Source organism: Oncorhynchus nerka, linkage group LG13 (genome assembly GCF_034236695.1).
Source record: "Oncorhynchus nerka isolate Pitt River linkage group LG13, Oner_Uvic_2.0, whole genome shotgun sequence".
Lineage (NCBI taxonomy): Eukaryota > Metazoa > Chordata > Actinopteri > Salmoniformes > Salmonidae > Oncorhynchus > Oncorhynchus nerka.
The window spans coordinates 70,429,843-70,455,816 of NC_088408.1; the positions used below are offsets into that span (position 1 = coordinate 70,429,843).

General features: G+C 44.2%; 1 protein-coding gene and 1 long non-coding RNA gene across 3 annotated transcripts in view; one reads left to right on the forward strand and one right to left on the reverse strand.

Annotated features, from left to right (window-relative positions):
- LOC115140017 (indoleamine 2,3-dioxygenase 2-like) lies at positions 1 to 20,614 on the reverse strand. 2 transcript variants are annotated; one of them, XM_029678007.2, is made up of 10 exons: positions 20,389 to 20,614; positions 19,326 to 19,421; positions 18,778 to 18,897; positions 2,137 to 2,255; positions 1,746 to 1,760; positions 1,441 to 1,540; positions 1,240 to 1,357; positions 1,108 to 1,159; positions 821 to 969; positions 1 to 516 (listed from the first exon to the last, which is right to left on the reverse strand). In XM_029678007.2, exons 1-10 carry the CDS (start codon positions 20,479 to 20,481, stop codon positions 53 to 55), a joined length of 1,326 nt encoding a protein of 441 aa, XP_029533867.2. In that variant the 5' UTR covers positions 20,482 to 20,614; the 3' UTR covers positions 1 to 52. The 2 variants fall into 2 exon arrangements, with proteins under 2 accessions (XP_029533867.2, XP_029533868.2); XM_029678008.2 differs by having other exon boundaries at positions 19,326 to 19,534; positions 20,389 to 20,471.
- Positions 18,841 to 25,974, forward strand: part of LOC115140018 (uncharacterized) — a 15,715-nt gene continuing 8,581 nt past the window's right edge. The window contains exons 1-3 of the long non-coding RNA XR_003865187.2: positions 18,841 to 18,946; positions 22,060 to 22,192; positions 22,716 to 22,836. This is a non-coding gene — a long non-coding RNA (uncharacterized LOC115140018). The remainder of the gene's footprint in view (positions 18,947 to 22,059; positions 22,193 to 22,715; positions 22,837 to 25,974) is intronic.

Here is a 25,974-nt window from a genome sequence, read left to right on the forward strand (position 1 = left end):
TTACAAGTCATTTCATTAATTTATTAAACACACTGTAGGTATAAAAGTGTCTCTAAAATGTGTTAGTTTGCAGATGTGTTTGATGAGTTGTGTATTGTGTGTTTTGAGGTTGTGCTCCATTTGTGCTCTTCTGCATGTCCCTGTTGTCCAGCGGCAGGGAGACGTCCCGTGTGCGGTCCCTCACAGTCTTTAGGAAGCTCATGATGCCCGAGCCGCCTGTACCCGTCTCCTCCAGAGCCGTGGGCGCCCTGCTGACAGTCTCCTCCTGGGAACTGTTGCCCTGTCTTCGCAGCTGGCGGGCACGGGCAGCGGGAACGGTGATAAAGCAGCTGACCACGTTGATGTGGTAGCTGCGGAGGGCCATTAGCTTGGTCACACATAGCTGAAAAGCTGCGGTCAGAAGCTCACTGGCCTCCTGCTGGACAAAGCCTCGCAGGGAGGGCTGCAGAGATATGTCCTGGATCAGATGCTTGTGGGAAGAGGGCATGTAGTTTCTCATACGGGTCAGAAAGGCTCCTGTACAAGTAGAAAGCATATTCACCCTCAGTGGAAATAACATCTTCAGGAGACCTTTGTGTTAAAAAACATGCCTACGTAAAATATAATGCCATGCCAAAATGTTGTAGGCCTTCAGCCACATACAGTATGTATAACACAACTCAATAACTCTTTATATTTTTAAGTGAACACTTCCTTATTGCCAAAGAAAACATCTGTTAAGATTGTACTTGTTAACACAGCCATTTGTATCTCTGCAAAACATTTATTAAATATTGTGTGGTATTATTGACTCTGGACCTATCTAATTTTGCTTTCTTACCACAATTGTCCTCATGTTTGACTCCTAGCAGCTCATCAAAGCAGTGCAGCAGACTGCTCTGGGCAGCACTCCCACCAGAATACTCCATAGGCTCTGCCTGGATGCCTTCATACACCAAACCAGCTGGCATGGATGAGTTATCTTTCCACCTGATCCACACACATACAGCCATACATTTTGAATACATATTTTATGTGTCATTAACTTCTGTCAGACAACTTAGACAATTAACTTCTGTCAGACTCATTTTGTATCATTTAGGCCTACTAGGGGTGTTCAGTACTTACCCAGACAGATAGATCCTTATAATACCATAGAAGACATCTGGCTTGACATATGCTGGAACAACATAAGAATGAGAATGCAGGTGAACTGGACTGAATATCAACACAGTAAAACATCTGTTTCAGTTGTAGTACCATGCATCAGTTTGAGTGCATCTGTCATGCCCTCCATCGCCTGGCTGATTTCCTCTAGTGCACTTGTAACAGTCTCAGCATCACCACACTGGACCCCATTAATAACCAGGGGAATACTCTGAAACACACCCACATTAACAATGTCACTCAGAATTGGGCATCTCATTTTACAGCTCTGTGGGTTTCAGAAGAGACCTTCACCTTGATGGCTGGCACTGCAGCCAGCTCCACTAGTAGAGTGACCATGAAGAACCCCCTCACACTGTCCCCACCAGGCAGAGTGACAAGCAGCTCCAAGTTCCTGGGAGAGCGATGAAAACAACAACTATCACCATGGCCACAATGACAGCTGGTAGAAGAAGTTAAAGTTCCTGCAAACATTTCAGGAGATTATTAGATTGCAATAGTATGATTTCAAATGTCAGCGAGAGGCAACGAGCAAAGACTATTGGAATGTGTGGAATCTACAAATACAGCTGGTTGGAATTATTCAAGGCAACACTTACTCTATGTCAAATGGTCTGGTACGGGAGATGATGTGACATGAAAAAGAAACACATTTCCTTTAAATATCACTGAGACAAAAATAGAACAGTAGAGGCAGATAATAATAATTTGGGGGGTGCTAATCTTTGTCCTATTTCACACAGGTAATGTGTTTTTTGCATATCCCACTCTCCCTGAGAAACACACAGAGAGTGGGGTCATGGCTAGGGTCTGATATTCAACAGCAAACCTGTAGCAGTTAGGGTTAAGTGCCTTGCTCAAGGGCACATTGACAGATTTTTCACCTTCTCAGCTTGGGGATTCAAACCAGCAACTTTTCGGTTACTTGCCCGACTCTCTAACCGCTAGGCTACCTGCTGCCCCGGAGAATCTTGATCATTCCAAACATACCCATGTGGATCCCTCTTCTTCCAGTTAGCCAGTACTGCGTCTGCATGGGTAAGGATGGGAGGGAGGCCTAGACGCTGAGACACCTTCCAGTATGGAACGGCCAGGTTGCGGGGGAGTATCTTATGGGAGATAAGAGTTCATATCAGAGGGACATGCAATTATTTTCATGATGATACTCTCGGTGCATTGCATGATGCCTGGGGTTATGTTTACAGATAGTCAAGTCCTGGAAGTGTTTGCATCCAGTAACTATTTGTTGGTGTTCCATGTCTCAAACCTGAAGGTGCCAAAGTTGCTGGATAATTTCACCTTTGATTTACAGTAGGACGATATTACAGTTATCAATCGCGTTCAAGCATTCTTTGGAACAATGTTTTCGATTTTCAAAATAGAGTTGACAAGTCACAGAACTGTGGCCTTTTATAAAACAGTAAATGCATTTTCAAAATGTAGTTGCATTCTAAAAACATAAATACATTCCTCAAAACTATATACGGTCAAAATTGCGAAATTATACTGCTCTTGAATCCATGCAGACAAAACAGAAAGTTAGTCTTTAAAAAATCCCAGTAGATCAATACATTTTCTTTGCAGTCATTAAATCAATGCAATCATTTTTCCAAGAATTGTTTACAGACAGATTATTTCACTGTATCACAATTCCAGTGGGTCAGAAGTTTACATACACTAAATTGACTGCCTTTAAACAGCTTGGAAAATTCCAGAAAATTATTTCATGGCTGTAGTAGCTTCTGATAGGCTAATTGACATCATTTGAGTCAATTGGAGGTGTACCTGTGGATGTATTTCAAGGCCTACCTTCAAACTCAGTGCCTCTTTGCTTGACATCATGGAAAACTCAAAAGAAATCAGCCAAGAACTCAGAAAAAAAATTGTAGACCTCCACAAGTCTGGTTCATCCTTGGGAGCAATTTCCAAATGCCTGAAGGTTCCACGTTCATCTGTACAAACAATATTTATTTATTTTTTATTTTATTTCACCTTTATTTAACCAGGTAAGCAAGTTGAGAACAAGTTCTCATTTACAATTGCGACCTGGCCAAGATAAAGCAAAGCAGTTCGACACATACAACGACACAGAGTTACACATGGAGTAAAACAAACATACAGTCAATAATACAGTAAAAAAAACAAAAAACAAGTCTATATACAATGTGAGCAAATTAGGTGAGAAGGGAGGTAAAGGCAAAAAGGCCATGGTGGCAAAGTAAATACAATATAGCAAGTAAAACACTGGAATGGTAGTTTTGCAATGGAAGAATGTGCAAAGTAGAAATAAAAATAATGGGGTGCAAAGGAGCAAAATAAATAAATAAATTAAATACAGTTGGGAAAGAGGTAGTTGTTTGGGCTAAATTATAGGTGGGCTATGTACAGGTGCAGTAATCTGTAAGATGCTCTGACAGTTGGTGCTTAAAGCTAGTGAGGGAGATAAGTGTTTCCAATTTAAGAGATTTTTGTAGTTCGTTCCAGTCATTGGCAGCAGAGAACTGGAAGGAGAGGCGGCCAAAGAAAGAATTGGTTTTGGGGGTGACTAGAGAGATATACCTGCTGGAGCGTGTGCTACAGGTGGGAGATGCTATGGTGACCAGCGAGCTGAGATAAGGGGGGACTTTACCTAGCAGGGTCTTGTAGATGACATGGAGCCAGTGGGTTTGGCGACGAGTATGAAGCGAGGGCCAGCCAACGAGAGCATACAGGTCGCAATGGTGGGTAGTATATGGGGCTTTGGTGACAAAACGGATTGCACTGTGATAGACTGCATCCAATTTGTTGAGTAGGGTATTGGAGGCTATTTTGTAAATGACATCGCCAAAGTCGAGGATTGGTAGGATGGTCAATTTTACAAGGGTATGTTTGGCAGCATGAGTGAAGGATGCTTTGTTGCGAAATAGGAAGCCAATTCTAGATTTAACTTTGGATTGGAGATGTTTGATATGGGTCTGGAAGGAGAGTTTACAGTCTAACCAGACACCTAAGTATTTGTAGTTGTCCACGTATTCTAAGTCAGAGCCGTCCAGAGTAGTGATGTTGGACAGGCGGGTAGGTGCAGGTAGCGATCGGTTGAAGAGCATGCATTTAGTTTTACTTGTATTTAAGAGCAATTGGAGGCCACGGAAGGAGAGTTGTATGGCATTGAAGCTTGCCTGGAGGGTTGTTAACACAGTGTCCAAAGAAGGGCCGGAAGTATACAGAATGGTGTCGTCTGCGTAGAGGTGGATCAGAGACTCACCAGCAGCAAGAGCGACCTCATTGATGTATACAGAGAAGAGAGTCGGTCCAAGAATTGAACCCTGTGGCACCCCATAGAGACTGCCAGAGGTCCGGACAGCAGACCCTCCGATTTGACACACTGAACTCTATCAGAGAAGTAGTTGGTGAACCAGGCGAGGCAATCATTTGAGAAACCAAGGCTGTCGAGTCTGCCGATGAGGATGCGGTGGTTGACAGAGTCGAAAGCCTTGGCCAGATCAATGAATACGGCTGCACAGTAATGTTTCTTATCGATGGCGGTTAAGATATCGTTTAGGACCTTGAGCGTGGCTGAGGTGCACCCATGACCAGCTCTGAAACCAGATTGCATAGCAGAGAAGGTATGGTGAGATTCGAAATGGTCGGTAATCTGTTTGTTGACTTGGCTTTCAAGACCTTAGAAAGGCATGGTAGGATAGATATAGGTCTGTAACAGTTTGGGTCAAGAGTGTCCCCCCTTTGAAGAGGGGGATGACCGCAGCTGCTTTCCAATCTTTGGGAATCTCAGATGACACGAAAGAGAGGTTGAACAGGCTAGTAATAGGGGTGGCAACAATTTCGGCAGATAATTTTAGAAAGAAAGGGTCCAGATTGTCTAGCCCGGCTGATTTGTAGGGGTCCAGATTTTCAGCTCTTTCAGAACTTCAGCTGAATGGATTTGGGAGAAGGAGAAATGGGGAAGGCTTGGGCGAGTTGCTGTTGGGGGTGCAGTGCTGTTGACCGGGGTAGGAGTTGCCAGGTGGAAAGCATGGCCAGCCGTAGAAAAATGCTTATTGAAATTCTCAATTATGGTGGATTTATCAGTGGTGACAGTGTTTCCTATCTTCAGTGCAGTGGGCAGCTGGGAGGAGGTGTTCTTATTCTCCATGGACTTTACAGTGTCCCAGAACTTTTTGAGTTAGTGTTGCAGGAAGCAAATTTCTGCTTGAAAAAGCTAGCCTTGGCTTTTCTAACTGCCTGTGTATAACGGTTTCTAGCTTCCCTGAACAGCTGCATATCACGGGGGCTGTTCGATGCTAATGCAGAACGCCATAGGATGTTTTTGTGTTGGTTAAGGGCAGTCAGGTCTGGGGAGAACCAAGGGCTATATCTGTTCCTGGTTCTAATTTTCTTGAATGGGGCATGTTTATTTAAGATTGTTAGGAAGGCATTTTAAAAAATATCCAGGCATCCTCTACTGACGGGATGAGATCAATATCCTTCCAGGACACCCCGGCCAGGTCGATTAGAAAGGCCTGCTCGCTGAAGTGTTTCAGGGAGCGTTTTACAGTGATGAGTGGAGGTCGTTTGACCGCTGACCCATTACGGATGCAGGCAATGAGGCAGTGATCGCTGAGATCTTGGTTGAAGACAGCAGAGGTGTATTTAGAGGGGAAGTTGGTTAGGATGATATCTATGAGGGTGCCCGTGTTTAAGGCTTTGGGGGTACCTGGTAGGTTCATTGATAATTTGTGTGAGATTGAGGGCATCAAGTTTAGATTGTAGGATGGCTGGGGTGTTAAGCATGTTCCAGTTTAGGTCGCCTAGCAGCACGAGCTCTGAAGATAGATGGGGGGCAATCAGTTCACATATGGTGTCCAGAGCACAGCTGGGGGCAGAGGGTGGTCTATAGCAGGCGGCAACTGTGAGAGACTTGTTTTTAGAGAGGTGGATTTTTAAAAGTAGAAGTTCAAATTGTTTGGGTACAGACCTGGATAGTAGGACAGAACTCTGCAGGCTATCTTTGCAGTAGATTGCAACACCGCCCCCTTTGGCAGTTCTATCTTGTCTGAAAATGTTGTAATTTGGAATTAAAATTTCTGAATTTTTTGTGGTCTTCCTAAGCCAGGATTCAGACACAGCTAGAACATCCGGGTTGGCAGAGTGTGCTAAAGCAGTGAAAAGAACAAACTTAGGGAGGAGGCTTCTAATGTTAACATGCATGAAACCAAGGCTATTACGGTTACAGAAGTCATCAAAAGAGAGCGCCTGGGGAATAGGAGTGGAGCTAGGCACTGCAGGGCCTGGATTCACCTCTACATCGCCAGAGGAACATAGGAGGAGAAGAATAAGGGTACGGCTGAAAGCAATAAGAATTGGTCGTCTAGAACGTCTGGAACAGAGAGTAAAAGGAGGTTTCTGGGGGCGATAAAATAGCATCAAGGTATAATGTACAGACAAAGGTATGGTAGGATGTGAATACAGTGGAGGTAAACCTAGGTATTGAGTGATGAAGAGAGATATATTGTCTCTAGAAACATCATTGAAACCAGGAGATGTCATTGCATGTGTGGGTGGTGGAACTAATAAGTTGGATAAGGTATAGTGAGCAGGACTAGAGGCTCTACAGTGAAATAAGCCAATAAACACTAACCAGAACAGCAATGGACAAGACATATTGACATTAAGGAGAGGCATCCTTAGTCGAGTGATCAAAAGGGTCCAGGGAGTGGAGAGGTTGGTTTGGGGGTCACAGCGATTTAGACAGCTAGCCAGGACATCGGTAGCAAGCTAGCATAGGATGGAGGTCTGTTGTTAGCCACCTCTTGCGTTCCGTCAGTAGATTAGTGGAGTTCCGTGTTGTAGAGGGGATTAGTCCAAATCACACAACAAAAAAATAAAAACAATAGATATAGTTATAGAGGCCCAAGAAGAAACATAATAATAATAAAAATAAATAAATTGTCCGATTGTCTATTCTGAGAGCAGCCGGTAAGACAGCTAACGGTTAGCAGGCCGCAGATGGGCATTCAGGTAACGTCGCGACGGAGGAGCCAGCCGGATCTCCTTCGGGTAGATAACGTCGGCAGTCCAGTTGTGAAGGCCCGGTGGGGCTCCGCGTAGGCAGTAAAACGGGTCCGGATAGGTGACTGCAGCCCAGGAGTGATTGACGGAGCTCAGGAGTGATTGACGGAGCTGGCTAGCTCCGGAGTAATTGATGTTTGCTCCAGAATCGACGAAAGCAGATAGACACACGGATAGCAGCCAGCTAGCTGTGAGATCCGGGAGTGAATGTCCAGAGAGCAGTTGAAATCCAGGGACATGGAGAGAAAAATCGGTCCGGTATGTTCCGTTCCGAGCCGCGCTGCGCCGTACAAAACTGGCGATAGATTTTCGAGTTAAAGGATAGCTGATGACCACAAACCGTGGTTAGCTGAATACTAACGAGTTGCCAGTAAAGAAGCTAACTAGCTTCTGATTAGCTCCTGGCTAGCTTCTGGCTAGCTTCTTGGAGTTTCTGGCTAGCTTCTGGCTAGCTTCTTGGAGGATTGCAGATTTGAGGTAAATAATACGTATTTATACATATCAATTGGTGAGGCAGGTTGCAGGAGAGTGTATTGAAGATGAGTTGATGGAAAATAAAAATAAAATGTATGTGAAAAAAGTTGTAAATATATATATATACACGACACGACAAGACGAGGACAAAAGACGTCTGAACTGCTATGCCATCACGGGCAAGTATAAACACCATGGGACTACGCAGACGTCATACCACTCAGGAAGGAGACGCGTTCTGTACTTTGCACTTTTTGAACCAAATCAATCCCAGAACATCAGCAAAGGACCTTGTGAAGATGCTGGAGGAAACAGGTAAAGGTATAGATATCCACAGTAAAACGAGTCCTATATTGACATAACCTGAAAGGCCGCTCAACAAGGAAGAAGCCACTGCTCCAAAACCACCATGAAAAATAGCCAGACTACGGTTTGCAACTGCACATGTGGACAAAGAAGGTAGTTTTTGGACAAATGTCCTCTGGTCTGATGAAACAAAAATATAACTGTTTGGCCATAATGTCCATCGTTATGTTTGGAGGATAAAGGGGAGGCTTGCAAACCGTGACAGTACCCCCCCAAAGGTGTGGACTCTGGCCGCAAAACCTGACTCTACAGGGGAAGGTCCGGGTGGGCATCCCCTACCGCGGCGGCTCCGGTGCGTGACGTAGACCACCCTCCGCCCGCAGATCCCTCCGCTTTGGTGGCGGCCCTGGTGCATGGAACTTCACTTGGAGGAACCGGGCCGCAGATCATCGCCGGAGGAACCAGACCACCGATCATCGCCGGAGGCCCCGGACCGGGGACCATTGCTGGATGCTCCGGACCTGGGACCGTCGCTGGAGACTCCGGACTCACCAGGCTGGGGAGACACACTGCAGGCCTGGTGCGTCGAGCAGGCACAGGACTCACCAGGCTGGTGAGACACACTGGAGTCCTGGTCCGTGGAGCAGGCACAGGACTCACCGGGCTGGGGAGACACACGGGAGGCCTGGTCCGTGGAGCAGGCACAGGACTCACCGGGCTGGTGAGACACACTGGAGTCCTGGTCCGTGGAGCAGGCACAGGACTCACCGGGCTGGAGAGACACACTGGAGGCCTGGTTCGTGGAGCAGGCACAACCTGTCCTGGCTGGATACCCACTTCAATCCAGCAAGTGCGTGGCACCAGCACAGGACGCACTGGGCTGTGAAAGCACACTGGAGGTCTGGAGCTTAGAGGTAGCACAACCCCTCCTGGCTGAATCACCACTTTAGCCCGGCACGTTCGAGGCGCTGACACAGGACGCACTGGGCTGTGCAGGCGCACTGGGGACACCTTGCGCAGAGCCGGGCTGTGACTTTGCAAAACCGGAAAACATGACACTGGAACCGTGACCAACTCCGCTTGTCCCGCTCGCCAACCCGTGTGCCCCACCCAAAATTGGGGTTGCCTCTCGTGCTCCTGTCTCTGCCGTAACTCCTGATCTCTCTCCTCCTCACTATCTGCCTCTGCCTGTTTCCATGGCAGGCTTTTGTCGCCTGCCATGATCTCCTCCCATGTCCACGATGTCCTAAACGCCCTTTACCCCGTGCCCAGGATCCCTTCTCCTCCTGGCCACGCTGCTTGGTCGTTTTGTGGTGGGTTCTTCTGTCACGATAGTCATGGGAAGAAGTGGACCAAAGCGCAGCGTGGTACATGTTCATTCTATTTATTTATTAACTGAACACCGATAACAAAATACGAACGGGATGTTCTGCAGGGAAAAATAACAACCAGTGCAAAAATAAGAACCCACAAATGAAAGAGGGAAAGGGACTGCCTAAGTATGATTCCCAATCAGAGACAACGATAGACAGCTGCCTCTGATTGGGAACTACCCTCGGCCAAAAACAAAGAAATAGAAAACATAGAAATTAAGAAACTAGAATGCCCACCCTAGTCACACCCTGGCCTAACCAAAATAGAAAGTAAAAACCACTATGGCCAGGAAGTGACAAGAACACCATCCCAACCTTGAAGCACGGGGGGTGGCAGCATCATGTTGTGGGGGTACTTTGCTGCAGGAGAGACTGGTGCACTTCACAAAATAGATGGCACGATGAGGAAGGAAAATTATGTGGATATATTGAAGCAACATCAAGACATCAGTCAGAAAGTTGAAGCTTGGTTGCAAATGGGTCTTCCAAATGAACAATGACCCCAAGCATACTTCCAAAGTTGTGACAAAATGGCTTAAGGACAACAAAGGCAAGGTATTGGAGAGGCCATCACAAAGCCCTGACCTCAATCCCATAGAACATTTGTGGGCAGAACTGAAAAAGTGTGTGCGACAAGGAGGCCTACAAAACCTGACTCAGTTGCACCAGCTTTGTCAGGTGAATGAGCCAAAATTCACGCAATTTATTGTGGGAAGCTTGTGGAAGGCTACCCGAAATGTTTGATCCAAGTTAAACAATGTAAAGGCAATGCTACCAAATACTAATTGAGTGTATGTAAACTTCTGACCCACTGGGAATGTGATGAAAGAAATAAAAGCTGAAATAAATCATTCTCTCTACTATTATTCTGACATTTCACATTCTTAAAATAAAGTGGTCATCCTAACTGACCTTAAGACATGGAATTTTTACTAGGATTATATGTCAGGAATTGTGAAAAACTGAGTTTAAATGTATTTGGCTAAGGTGTATGTAAACTTCTGACTTCAAATGTAACTATCAAAAGGTGCAGAATTATGGGTAATGACTCTTCTCTTATGCATATTTCACCAAACACTTTCATACACATTGTAACGCGGAGCGGAACAGGTGAACCCAAGAGCAGACTCAGATGGGGAGACTGGGATGAGTTAACCAAGGTATTTATTGAAACAAGGGGGGGAAGATTGAATGCAGGCCAGGGGAAGCTTGGGCGGGTTGCTGGAAACCAGGTGCGAAGGCTGAGGTGAGAGGTGTGGGAACAGGGTAAGCAGATCCGGAGGGGAATCCAAAGGAGCGTAGAGTGGGGAATTGAGGACCGAGTAGCAGGACAGATGAGAAGTCGGACTGGAGACAGGGACCAGAGTCAGAGCGGGCAGAACTGTAGCGGAGAGGAAAATAGCATCAGGCAAGGGAAAACAGGCACAACAGGAACAAACAGCTAGAGACATGGACTGACTGGGAAGAGATTACGTTCTGGTAGTTTTGAAGTGGCAGGACTGAGTATTTGTAGAGGTCTTGGTTATGGAACAGGTTGCAGCTGGTGCTCTGACTCCAGCACACCTGTCTCTTCCCACACAATCACACACACACAGAGAGAGGGAGAGAGCACTGGGGGAGTGGCGGCAGGTCAAGGAGACACCGGATGAGCATTGGAGGGCGTGGCAGGAGCAGATGTGACACACGTTAAATCAAATAGGATTCCTGATCAAGAAGAAAATGGAAAACAAGCACATTGTGTGCAGGATTTATTCAAATACAATTGTATTTGTCATATGCGCCAAATACAACAGGTGTAGATCATGCAATATTTACTAACGAGCCCTTTTCCCAACAATGAGTTATAATACAAATTTAATTATGAGAATACATACACGGAGTACCGGTACAGAGTCAATGTGCAAGGGTAGAAGGTAGTTGAGGTAATATGCACATGACAAGGGTAGGTGAAAACACATCCGCCATGCTGATCTTCAACACAAGGCCCCTCAGAGGTACGTGCCCAGTCGCCTCCTGTACTCCCTGTTCACTCATGAACAAGCACGACTCCAACACCATCATTAAGTTTGCCGATGACACAACAGGCCTGATCACCGACAATGACGAGACAGCCTTTAGCGAGGAGGTCAGAGACCTGGCTGTGTGGTGCCAGGACAACAACCTCTTCCTCAACGTGATCAAGACAAAGGAGATGATTGTGGACTACAGGAAAATAAGTACCGAGCACACCCCCATTCTCATCAACGGGGCTGTAGTGGAGCAGGTTGAGTGTCCACATCACCAACAAACTAACATGGTCCAAGCACACCAAGACAGTCGTGAAGAGGGCAAAACAAAAGCTATTCCCCCTCAGTCCTCAGATCCTCAAAAGGTTCTACAGCTGCACCGTCGAGAGCACCCTGACGGGTTGCATCACTGCCTGGTATAGCAACTTCTCGGCCTCCAACCGCAAGGCACTACAGAGGGTAGTGCGTACAGCCCAGTACATCACTGGGGTCAATCTTCCTGCCAACCAGGACCTCTATACCAGGCAGTGTCAGAGGAAGGCCCTCAACATTGTCACAGACTCCAGCCACCCTAGTCATAGACTGTTCTCTCTGCTACCGCATGGCACCGGAACACCAAGTCTAAGTCCAAGAGGCTTCTAAACAGCATCTACCCCCAAGCCATAAGACTCCTGAACATCTAATCACATGGCTACCCATACTATTTGCAATGCCCCTCCCCCCTTATGCTGCTGCTACTCCCTGTTATTATCTATGCATAGTCATGTTAATAACTCTACCTACATGTACATATTCCTCAATTACCTCGACTAACGGTGTCCCGCACATTGACCTTGTACCGGTACCCCCTGTATATAGCCTCACTATTGTTATTTTACTGCTGCTCTTTACTTATTTGTTACTTTTATTTCTTATTTTTTAGGCATTTTTCTTAAAACAGCATTGTTGGTTAAGAGCTTGTAAGTAAGCATTTCACTGTAAGTTCTACACCTGTTGTATTCAGCGCATGTGACAAATAAAATTTGATTTTATGTACAGTGCCTTCAGAAAGTATTCATACCCCTTGACTTATTCTACATTGTGTTGTGTTACAGCTTGAATTTTTTTAAAAATGTCTCACCTATCTACACACAATACTGAGTGTTTTTAGAAACATGTTTTTAGACATTTTTGCAGATGTATTGAAAAATTAATACAGATATGCAATTTGCATAAGTATGTAAATGCATGGCAGGGAGCTCGGTCCCAGTGATGTACTGGGAGGTACGCATTACCCTCTGTAGCACCTTCTAGTCAGATGCCAAGCAGTTGCCAAACCAAGCAGGGAAGCAGCCAGTCAAGATTCTCTCAATGCTGCAGCTGTAGAACTTTTTGAGGATCTGAGGGCCCATGCCAAATCTTTTCAGCCTCCTGAGGGGGAAGAGACATTGTAGTGTCCTCCTCACAACTGCGTTGGTGTGTTTGGACCATGATAGTTCCTTAGTGTTGTGGACACCAAGGAACTTGACGCTCTCGACCTGCTGTACTACAGCCCCGTCGATATGAATGGGGGTGCGCTCGGCCCTCCATTTCCTTTTGTCCATGATCATCGGCTATGTCTTGCTGACTTTGAGGCAGAGATTGTTGTCCTGGCAGCACATTTACAGGTCGCAGACCTCCTCCCTATAGGCTGTCTCATCATCGTATGATCAGGCCTACCACCGTCGTGTAGTCGGCATACTTCATGATGGTGTTGGAGTCGTGCGTGGCCACACGGTTGAGGGTGAATAGGGAGTAGAGGAGAAGACTAAGCACGCACCCCTGAGGGGCCCCCATGTTGAAGGTCAGCATGACAGATATGTTCTTGCCTACCCTCACCACCTGGGGGCGGCTCGTCAGGAAGTCCATTTGTGGATTTGATTCCAGGCTCAAAATGGCCACAAACCAAATGGCCAGAAACAAAGATTTACGGTAGTGTACATACATACCGTAGAATGATAAATCATGCAATTATTATTCTCTAGCAAACCAAAAGCATTTAGCTACGAATGCCTGTTCTCGCCATTTTCAGTTGAATTCATCTAACTTTCTTTCATGGCAACTCATAAGCACAGGGACAAAGACCAAACAATCACGTCAAAAAAACACAGAGTTGAAATCCAAACAAAGGGCGAGGAGTACCTTGAATAAATAACACAAGCGCACAATGATACCACACGGGACAAGACCCGTAATCATCTGCGCAATTCACTTGGCATGAAAGCCAAAACAACACAGCATAGGTACTCACACGACCAACGGCCATTGAAACAATAACCGACAGCGGAAACCAAAGGGTACACTTGTACAAGTACTAATAGGTGGTAATAGGGGACAGGTGTGTGTAATGAAAGTTCCAGAGGGATCCGTGACAAATTCTCTGTTCCTGCTCCCTTGTCTCTCGTCCACATTGATACAAATCATAAATAGATAAGGTACTAAGATGTAGAATGTCTCCATCAAATCTAAGAAGTTATTTTAACTTTTTATTCTTACTTATTCGTAGACAAATGTTCAATGATATATGAAATTGGAGTTGTTCTTCATCAACTGGTAATACATAAATAATGAAGCAGGGTAATAGTTTAAACATTTCTCTTTTAATTCCAATGCATGTTTTCAAGATACAACATTGTTATCTTTGGCGGTATAGATGGATTTTCAGAGAAGGTAAGTATTTCTATGTTGTATGCATATTGCATATTTCCCACCACCTAATGAACAACCAGAATACCAGTGTGGTGTTAAGCTTTCTGTGCTGTGTTGACGTCTCCTGAAAATGACAACTGCTGCTTTAGATTGAACGGTCATTTCATATCTACAAAAAAAAAAGCTATTTTCTTTACTTTCAGAGTGCGAGCTGAACAACGGGTCGAAAATGTAGATATTGCCAGATGTATGTTCACTGTCCAAGGAACAGGCCGTGGAAGATTTATTGCTGGCAAAAGTGTCCATAACCAGAGGTAATTAAACTGTTCTCTGTTCTTTTTCTTTCTTCATCGCTATCTGTCTTGTACGTGGGAACCTGTCTCGTATGCATTAACTTTCAAAAATCTAGGATGTCAGCTGCAAAATTTCAGATTTTCACAACATAAACACTCAGCCATTTTCACTTGACTATCAAGCCCCTGTTGCTGCCAAGTCGTGATTTCCCTGGGGGTCAGCCTTGCAATAACCAAGTGGTGAGATACATAGCCCTCTATGTTTAAGTGTTTCAGGTACACTCAGATAGGTGTCTGCATCACATACAGTCAGTAACCACTCACAGAGGCTCACACAACTTGTATTTCTATAACCTCGGACCCACCTCAGTGTTCCCTATTCATAGAGGAAGAACACAGGAACACAGAGATTAGGTTCCTTCCCCCCCACAAAACCTATTCTTTCTCTCTGTTAGAGTGGAACTCTTATAGAGAGATGTTTGGAGTGCTATGACATGTCAGTACTACAACTTGCTGCACAATTTGGAGGAAGAAGGCTACCTTGACCTGTAAAATTCTATCCACTGTGTTGGATATGTCTTCCTACCTCATCTGCAGGCAGGTCTGCAGCATTTCACAGAGAGTTGGAATAATCCCCCTTTAAGTACAGAGGCAAACCTGACACCTCACCAGCTGTTGCCTTAGCACTACACAACTGATTCAAATGATCAAGTCATCATCAAGCTTCGAATGGTATTTATGTATTCAGTTGTGATCTGGTAATGTAAAAGTCTAATAATTACATTATCTTCTATTGTTTGTCCTCATGTGTCTGTTTTTCAGCATAAAGTACTCTGTAGCCACTTAGTGTGGACACCAGGTGAGACTACACACACAGATTCCTGTTGAACACAGTCTCTTTAACTACCTTATTTTCTCAATAACAGTCTCTCTCCTTCACTTCATCCCTCTCCCCCTTCTCCCTAAATCCTCTAGGTTATATCAGCTGTGTTGGTGAACCCCTCACGCATCTGAACAGGCTGACACAGTGGGCACAGCATGATCATAGGTGAGAGGTCACTTGGTCGAGTCAACAAGAAGTATTATTAAAGATATGCTTTACATTGAAATACAGATAGAGATGTAGTAGTCCTAGAGTTAATGATCCAAGGTCAGTTTTGCATTTCACCTCCTAATGATTATGATGACTGACAGTGTTAGAATAAAAAAAACAAAGCTTAATTATGCTCTCTCTCTATCCATCTGTCTCTCATCTGCATCTATGTTTTGACGTGAGAGAGGAAGCCAGTCCCGTCATCGCCACCTCACCCGCTCTTAAGATAACCTTCGGGCCAACTGGGAGCGCAAGGCTGGTTAGGAGACACCGCTAGAGACACTATGTAATTGTGATGGACTGAGAGAATATTAGGGAAGCGCTGTAATCATATGCTGTCTTCCCTGTTCCTCTGTTTTACCTCGGTCTTCTACACCTCTCTCCCCACCTCCTCTTTCTTCCTATTTTTTTTTATAATGCACACCATATGTGCATTGAAGTACAGATTGAACTTGTATTTATGATAAAATATTACAATTATAATATTTATAATGCATGTATTATGTATTTATAACACCTGGATAATGAACATTCAATAAAGAGTTTCACATTCTCCACTGGTTGAAATTAAGTACCTCATTGAAAACTACACCTATCCTGTGTCCTCAGATTAATGCAAATGAAGGGAGTTAGATATGCATAGGACGTGTAGTTTACTGTTTTTTTTCTGTATATATGAATTACAACTCAGCCTTGACTTAAATCATGGTTCTAGTCTATTGCATAGTTACAATGTGTAATCATTCATGTCCCAGGAGCAGGAGTGGTAAACACTGTTGAAGTGTATAATTGTAATACATACATGCAGATACAGCATCATTCAAAGAAGGGAGTTTGATACACCTGGTATTGGATATGACTGAAAAATAATGTCTCACATAGATTCATACCTGAACCGCACCTTTATTTGCCAAAGAAGAGTACATAATCAGTGAATATATTCAATGTACAGGCTACAATGTGGGGATCCCATGATGGTAACAACTAGAGTACATGTGAAACCCAGCAAAAAAAGAAACATCCTCTCACTGTCAACTGCGTTTATTTTCAGCAAACTTAACAAGTGTAAATATTTGTATGATCATGACAAGATTCAACAACTAAGACATAACAAGTTCCACAGACATGTGACTAACAGAAATTGAATAATGTGTCCCTGAACAAAGGGGGGTCAAAAGTAACAAGCAGTATCTGGTGTGGCCACCAGCTGCATTAGGTACTGCAGTGCATCTCCTCCTCATGGACTGCACCAGATTTGCCAGCTCTTGCTGTGAGATGTTACCCCACTCTTCCACCAAGTTCTCTGACATTTCTGGGGGGAATGGCCCTAGTCCTCACCCTCCAATCCAACAGGCCCCAGACGTGCTCAATGGGATTAAGATCTGGGCTCTTCGCTGGCCGTGGCAGAACACTGACATTCCTGTCTTGCAGGAAATCACGCACAGAATGAGCAGTATGGCTGGTGGCATTGTCATGCTGGAGGGTCATGTCAGGATGAGCCTGCAGGAAGGGTACCACATGAGGGAGGAGGATGTCTTCCCTGTAACACACAGCATTGAGATTGCCTGCAATGACAACAAGCTCAGTCCGATGATGCTGGACACACCGTCCAAGACCATAAAGGACCCTCCACCTCCAAATTGATCCCGCTCCAGAGTACAGGCCTCTGTGTAACGCTCATTCCTTCAATGAGAAACGTAAATAAGACCATCACCCATGGTGAGACAAAACCACAACACATCAGTGAAGAGCATTTTTTGCCAGTCCTGTCTGGTCCAGTGACGGTGGGTTTGTGCCCATAGGCGACGTTGTTACCAGTGATATCTGGTGAGGACCTGACTTACAACAGGCCTCCAAGCCCTCAGTCCAGCCTCTCTCAGCCTTATGCAGACAGTTTGAGCACTGATGGAGGGATTGTGCTTTCCTGGTGTAACTCGGGCAGTTGCTGTTGCCATCCTGTACCTGTCCCGCAGGTGTGATGTTCGGATGTACCGATCCTGTGCAGGTGTTGTTACACGTGGTCTGCCACTGCGAGGACGATCAGCTGTCTGTCCTGTCTCTCTGTAGTGCTGTTTTAAGCATCTCACAGTACAGACATTGCAATTTATTGCCCTGGCCACATCTGCAGTACTCATGCCTCCTTGCAGCATGCCTAAGGCACGTTCACGCAGATGAGCAGGGACCCTGGGCATCTTTCTTTTGGTGTTTTTCAGAGTCAGTAGAAAGGCCTCTTTAGTGTCCTAAGTTTTCATAACTGTGACCTTAATTGCCTACCGTCTGTAAGTTGTTGGTGTCTTAACGGCCATTCCACAGGTGCATGTTCATTAATGGTTTATTGTTCATTGAACAAGCATGGGAAACAGTGTTTAAACCCCTTACAATGAAGATCTGTGAAGTAATTTGGATTTTTACAAATTATCTTTGAAAGACAGGGTCGTGAAAAAGGGAGGTTTCTTTTTTGGCTGAGGTTATATACAGTTGAAGTCAGAAGTTTACATACACTTAGGTTGGAGTCATTAAAACAAGTTTTTCAACCACTACACAAATTTCTTGTTAACAAACTATAGTTTTGGCAAGTCGGTTAGGACATCTACTTTGTGATTGACACAAGTAACTTTTCCAACAATAGTTTACAGACAGATTATTTCACATATAATTCATTGTATCACTATTCCAGTGGTTCAGACGTTGACATACACTAAGTTGACTGTGCATTTAAACAGCTTGAAAATTTCCAGAAAATAATGTCATGGTTTTAGAAGCTTCTGATAGGCTAATTGACATTATTTGAGTCAATTGGAGGTGTACCTGTGGATGTATTTCAAGGCCTACCTTCAAACTCAGTGCCTCTTTGCTTGACATCATGGGAAAATCAAAAGAAATCAGCCAAGGCCTCAGAAAAACATTTGTGGACCTCCACAAGTCTTGTTCATCCTTGGGAGCAATTTCCAAATGCCTAAAGGTACCACGTTCATCTGTACAAACAATAGTACGCAAGTATTAACACCATGGGACCACGCAGCTGTCATACCGCTCAGGGAGGAGACGCGTTCTGTCTCCTAGAGATGAACGTAGTTTCGTGTGAAAAGTGCAAATCAATCCCAGAACAACAGCAAAGGTCCTTGTGAAGATGCTGGAGGAAACAGGTACAAAAGTATCTATATCCACACTAAAACGAGTCCTATATTGACATAACCTGAAAGGCCACTCAGCAAGGAAGAAGCCACTGCTTGTCCTAACCGACTTGCAAAAACTATAGTTTGTTAACAAGAAATATGTGGAGTGGTTGAAAACCAAGTTTTAATGACTCCAACCTAAGTATGTTAACTTCCAACTTTAACTGTACATAATAAGAAGGGTTGTTGAAAAACCTTGACTGTGTCATTCTCCCCCTCCTGCCACACGTAGCCCATGGTCATCACACTCAGGGCCAAATGGGCCAGACGCAGCTCTCTGTGGCTCTCCAGGAATCGGGTGTTCAGCAAGGGCATCTGAGTGAGTAAATGGAAGAATGGAGATGACACTATATCACGTACAATTGTGAGTAATTATGAATACACTCTGATTGACAAATTGCAAATGACCCATTTAACATTTTTTTGTTGTATATAAATGCTTCAGGTTATGTAATTAATCGATAAATTAAATATCTTTTATCAAATTGGATTTATATTTTGTCATCTCTGCACAGGTGAAGTCACGCATTGTTATTCAAAGTTGTTATTCAAAGTTTAGATTTTTTTAAATGTGGAACTGTCACCAAAAACTGTTGAATATATAAACCTATTTCATTTCCACTGTATAATGTGTTCCAAACCAAGTTTGTGGAATTCAACCAGGTGGTAGAATTGCAATTCCAATCCATTCCCCCCTATTTGAACCGTTTACTGATCAGCTGAGTTTGACAGCATAGACTTACCTTGAGAATGTGGGAGCGCAGCGTGTGAGAGTAGATGAGCTCTGTAACATGCTGGGCAATGTCCATCCAGGGCTGGTAGTATGGCGGCAACTCTGTCTTTAGGGTATTGAGTCATATTGAAAGTGTCAATGTATTGTCCCTCAATCAATACTATTGTTGGATGCTCTGTCTTGTATCAGGACAGGTTATGCAGAGTAGGCCACAAGCAACTGTGGAAAGTGTCAAACAAGCTTATGAAATTACAGTTATAAAATCTATTCCACTTATTTTATGTATTCCAAATGATGCACTGGACATATCAGTAGTTAGAAAAGCAATCTTGCTGTTTCCTCATTACATCAATGCTTTGCTTTACCAAGGATAAAGGATAAAGTTCACAAACAGGACAAACACAAAGGACGCCAATTGCAAGTTGTTGTGGAAACTAGATCCAAAGATTAAGCAGAGACTGATTTTATGGTATAATAGTGCATCTTTTAATGCATACGAGCAGCGGCAAGGTAGATCCGTCTGTGATCGCAGTCAGGGCAGGCGCTCCAAGAATAAATGATTACATGTCCCTTATATAGTGGGAGGTGATAATACAATCATATTGTTACACAACAGTTATTTGACAGAAACAACAGTTCCAGAACACAATGGCCTTAACAGGAGTCTATGAAATGCATAACATCAAAGTCCAGCACAGAACAATAACATAACCCTTGAGAAGTGGCAACAGCTCATCCCAATTCTGCCTCAACAAAGTATAGCATGTATCAACCTTGCCTGGATTGGAATGCTCTCATCTGTACTCTGCACTCCAAATTCAAAAACACTAAGTCTTAACCACAGCTTGATTTGGGGGGTCTCATGGAAACTAATGTCACTGTCTGAGGCTGAGAAAGTTACAACCTGCTTACAACATTTACAAATATATCAATACTACTTACTTTCCACTTACTTTGATTTAACAAACAACTAATAAGCAACCGTTGTCATGGGAAACAACAAATGCCCACTAATGACTGACAATGATTACAAATGCAATGGGTATCCCATAAGATAAGGAGGCTGTACCTACCAGGGGTGCAGGGAGAATGAAGCCAAACACATCAGAGACATGGTAGGGGTCCAGAGAGAAATGCTTCTGTGAGTCTGTGATAGTAGTGGCCATGGGGGCTGAAAGAGGATCCCTGATATGTGCAGTGATTGTCAGGCAGTTTGAATGATCTGGTAAGTATGCAAAGTGAGTCCAGCCAGACCTCAAACTGTCTGGACCCCAGCGCAGAGTTCACTTGTAAATCCTGTCAGCAAAGATCTGCTTACACAACTTTTCTTTTTACCTTTAACCACACTATTGCACAATGGTCTCATCACATCATGAGTTAGTAGTTATAGGGTCGAGTTTGACTTGACCTAGTTTGACTTGTACTGTTATCAGTCTGTTAACATGTTTATGCAAGAAACGTGTTACAGTAAATTACACATTGTTATTTTGATAACAAAATAGCAGCTTATATAGCAGTGAATAAAATAGTAACGCAGCAGCCTCATCTAGTGGAATAGATAACACATTACAATGGTTAGAATCACATGATTTCAGGTGATTTAGATGACTAAATCTCTGTACTTATTCACTTAAGCATTGTCAATTAACATATGGAATACCATTGTTTTAAGCAATGTTATGTTTAGGGTTACAGTAGCCAAAAACACACAGTAAAAACAATGTGTTCATGAAAGTCAATAACTAATTAGTCCTTCCCAAGGGGGTTTACTGTTAACAATAGCTAAGCTTATTTATAGATTATTTATAGAGTGTGCACATATGTGTGTGTGATGCAGCCTCTGGCACATTATTGTTATTTATTTACCTTGTGTCAATGCAACTAAGGAATGTATAGAAAATACATTACTAACTGCCTTTACAGAATTACACAATTTTGGCAAATCAAGTAGACCTACTCTGACTTGTCTTTCCCCACAAGGGCATGATAAAATACTGCACTGGGCAAGTTCATAGAAACTTTGAAATCTAAAGGTCAAATGATCCTCCTGTCCTCTGAACAAAGTTCAAATATACCAAAACGTGTGTGTATGTGTGTGTGTGTGTACAATCCAGCACAAAGTGTAGCAAAGATGGCAGTCTCAGGACCAGCCTAACAGAAAACAAAGTTTTCAAGACACTTTACAACAAGGAGGCCAGTGAGTGACTGTCTGCATTCATGTCGGTATATCAACTGACCAACAGCTGTCTACGGGTATGCTTAGGCTATGTATTATGTCTACATTTCTTACTTAATTTAGAATATACCGATGAGAACTCTCGGATCCAAATAAGTGCATTTACACATAATACTTACATGTGAGCTGGGTGTGACTCTTCTGTCTACATTGGGTCCACTGTATTTTATTGGTATTCATATTAACTTAAGTTAATGTATGTGCTTTCAGTGCATCCACACTGTGCAGGTTTTTCTTTTTTCAAATGTTATTACACACTGGGCAGAAATGTGTTCACAATGTGGCCCTGGCCACCTCTAGACTACACATCACCTCACGGATGTGGCTCAAACTCTCAGGTATTTTCAAAAAATCTCTTACTGTCTCTCTTGCAGTCTGTCTGCCTTTTAGAGGGGTTTCCTAACCCCAGCGTACTGCTTTATACCAAAAGTGATGATAGGGCATTTGGTTGAAAAACTCATTAGAAGTGTATTGTAAATATTGTTTCTGCCATCCTTTATAATTTCAGCTGATGATCCTTGGTACACACACACCAGGCAGAGCCACAGCCAGTATGAGGGATGGAAGTCCTGCCAGCTGCTGCCTGTATTTTCTCGAGTCACTAGAATGTGAAGCTTCACCGGAAGAATAGGCAAGCCCAGGTTGTAGAATCTTGTGTGCCTGACTTTCTACAGTGACAGTGTGTTTAGCCAACCTTCATGCAACATTCTATCTCCATAGCAGAGGTCCACTTTCAATCTGTTGCATTCATTTAATATCATTGATGTAGGCAAACTTGCCTTTCAAGCCCTCAACTTGTCACTCGTTGACAAGACTAAGTCTTGTTCAATGTATGAGTTTTAGTACCTCTTACTCTGAATTGCGTGGTCATATGAGTGAAAAGTGTATTTTGTTGTATGCTTAAAGTCTGCCCTGTCACACTCCTTTCTGCTTGTTTTGAGCTGGACTCTTTTGATTGCAGAAGTGGGAACACCTGTGGGTATTGGGTATATATAAAGACACAACATATTTTATATTATTTGTATTGCCTGGCAGGTAGGCACTCCTTTTATAAGAGGACAGCCAACATGAGCCTCTCCCTGACACCTCTTGCATCCTAGAATGAGTAGCCAGATCCTAGAATGAGTAGCCTGACTTTCTGTGTTCTTCACCCCAACCATCTAGCCACTGACTCAGCAAGCCAGCATTGTCAGACGCAGATGTGATTGACGACCACATACCCTTCACCAGGAGCAAAACCAGACGAACTGGGAGCTCGACTGGACCCGTTAAGTCCTCGGCATTGGTGAGTCTGTGCAAACTGTGTGTGTGCGGTGGAGATGTGGAGGGCTGAGATACCAGCTGTAAGAGAAGTACCAGCTATGAGAGACTTGGGTGGTGGTGGAGTTATTGACGTGTGTGTGTGTGTGTGTGTTAATCCTGTGACTAGGGCTGTTGCTGTGACATTATTACTGCCACACTGGCAGTCATGAGTCATGACTGCAGTAAAATTCTACGTGACCAATGAACCACAGTAATCTCATTTTATGCACTCTGGACATATTTTAGGTGTACCCAACTCTCTAACTCTCATCAGGCCACTAATGACCTGGTACTCTGGGCTTTATTGTCCCTCTATCAGATCCCAATGGCTTGGTTCTCATGGCTTTATTGGCCCTCCATCAGGTCCTAATGGCCTGGTGCTCAGGGCTCTATAGTCCCTCTAACCACTCTGATATCAATGCAAATGCAATCAAAAATCGCATCAAACTCATCAAAACAGTATGTGCTTTTAAAATTCATTTGAGCAATATGAGATGGACAGGAGTTCCATGCAATAATGGCTCTATATATACTGTACACTTTCTTGATTTTGTTCTGGATTTGAGGACTGTGAAAAGACCTCTGGTGTCCAGTCAGATGAGGTAAGTGTGTGTCAAAGCTGTGTGTAAATTGACTATGCAAAAAAACATTGCATTTTTTGCACATTAATTTTTCTTATAAAAACTAGTGATGCAGTTAATCTCTCCGAAACTCTTAGCGAAGACAGACTGGCATGCATAGTATTTATATTAGAACTCTAATAGGGAACGTGAGCTGGGTTTAGACCGTCATGAGAGAGGTTAGTTTTAACTAGGTTTTTCTTTGCAGCACTAACATGACTGGACAATAATCAAGACAAGACATAACTGGAGCCTGCAGGACTTGCTTTTTGGAGTGTGGTGTCAAAAAAGCAGAGCACCTCTTTATTATGGGCAGACCTCTACCCATCTTTACAACCATAGCATCTATATGTTTTGACCATGACAGTTTACAGTCTAAGGTAACACCAATTAATTTAGTATCCTCAACCTGTTCAACAGTCATTGTCAACACTCATTCATTACCAGATTCAGCTGAGGTCTAGAGTTTAGGGAATTATTTGTTCAAAATAGTTTATTACTGGCCACCCATTCCAAAACTAACTGCAACACCTTGTTAAGGGTTTCAGTGACTTCATTTGCTGTGGTTGCGGAATCATCATGTCACGCCCTGACCATAGAGATCCCTTTTATTCTCTATTTTGGTTAGGTCGGGGTGTGACTAGGGTGGGTAATCTAGGTTGTTTGATTTCTATGTTGGGTATGGTTCCCAATCAGAGGCAGCTGTTTATTGTTGTCTCTGATGGGTGATCATATTTAGGCAGCCATTTCCCCACTGTGTTTTGTGGAATCTTGTTTTTGTGTTGTTGCCTGTGAGCACTCCAGAACGTCACGTTTCGTTTGTTCTTTATTGTTTTTTGTGCATTTCATTGAATAAACATGTGGAACCCATATCGCGCTGCGCTTTGGTCCGAGTATGCTTACGACGATCGTGACACATCAGCATAAATTACCTGTCACGCCTTGGTCTTAGTATTTTGTGTTTTCTTTAGTTATTTGGTCAGGCCAGGGTGTGACATGGGTTTATTGTGTTGTCGTATTGGGGTTTTAGTAGGCATTGGGATTGTGGCTGAGTAGGGGTGTCTAGCATAGGCTTGGCTGCCTGAGGCGGTTCTCAATCAGAGTCAGGTGATTCTCGTTGTCTCTGATTGGGAACCATATTTAGGTAGCCTGGGTTTCACTGTGTGTTTGTGAGTGATTGTTCCTGTCTCAGTGTGTTTGTATTTCACCAGATAGGCTGTATAGGTTTTCACGTTGCGTTTCTTGTTTTTGTATTGTTCGTGTTTTTTCCTTATTAAAGATGTATCGAACTAACCACACTGCATTTTGGTCCGACTCTCTTTCGACGGAAGAAAGCCGTTACAGAATCACCCACCACACCCGGACCGAGTGGCGTGGTAACAGGCAACAGCGACAGGAGGAGCAGCGATCCCAGGACTTCTGGACTTGGGAGGAGATATTGGAAGGAAAAGGACCCTGGGCACAGCCTGGAGAATATCGCCGCCCCAAAGAAGAACTGGAGGCGGAGAGAGCTGAGAGGCGCTGGTATGACGAGAAGCAACAGCGGCAGCAGGATCAACAATATCGGGACTACACTACTTGGGAGGATATAGACAGGTGGGCGGTCGACCCAGAGAGAGTGCCGAAACCCGCCTGGGATTCGCTGGAGCAGTGCGAAGAGGGCTATAGGAGAATGGAGTCGAAGAGAAAAACACGGCGGCGCAGAAGAAAGCCCGAGAGTCAGCCCCAAAAATGTATTGGGGGGTGGCTCAGGGAGAGTGTGGCAGAGTCAGGAGTCAGACCTGAGCCAACTCTCCCTGTTTATCGTGAGGAGCCAAGGAGGAGACCAGAACCAGAACCGGTGTTAGAGCTGAGCGAAGCAGAGACTGTGAATGAGTTAATGGGGAAAGTGGAGGAGAGAGTAATGAGGGAGTTGCTAGTTTGGTGCTTTAGGTACGATATTCGTCCGACGGAGCGAGTCGGGATTTGATGGCACCTGGGTCAGCGCTCCATACTCGTCCTGAGGTGCGTGTTAGTCGGCTGGAGAAAATAGTGCCAGCCTCACGCACTAGGCCTCCTGTGTACCTACCTAGCTTTGCACGTCCTGTGCCAGCCCTGCTCTCAGGCTCTCCAGTACACCTTCACGGTCCGGTCCATCCTGTGCCACCTTCACACACCAGTCCTCCGATGGCAGCTCCCCGCACCAGGCTTCCTGTGCGTGTCCTCGGTCCAGTACCACCAGTTCCAGCACCACGCACCAGGCCTTCAGTGCGTCCCGCCTGTTTAGTGCAGCCAGAGCCTTCCTCCTCTACATTTACATTTACATTTAAGTCATTTAGCAGACGCTCTTATCCAGAGCGACTTACAAATTGGTGCTTTCACCTTATGACATCCAGTGGAACAATGACATCCAGTGGAACAGCCACTTTACAATAGTGCATCTAGGTCTTTTAAGGGGGGTGAGAAGGATTACTTTATCCTATCCTAGGTATTCCTTAAAGAGGTGGGGTTTCAGGTGTCTC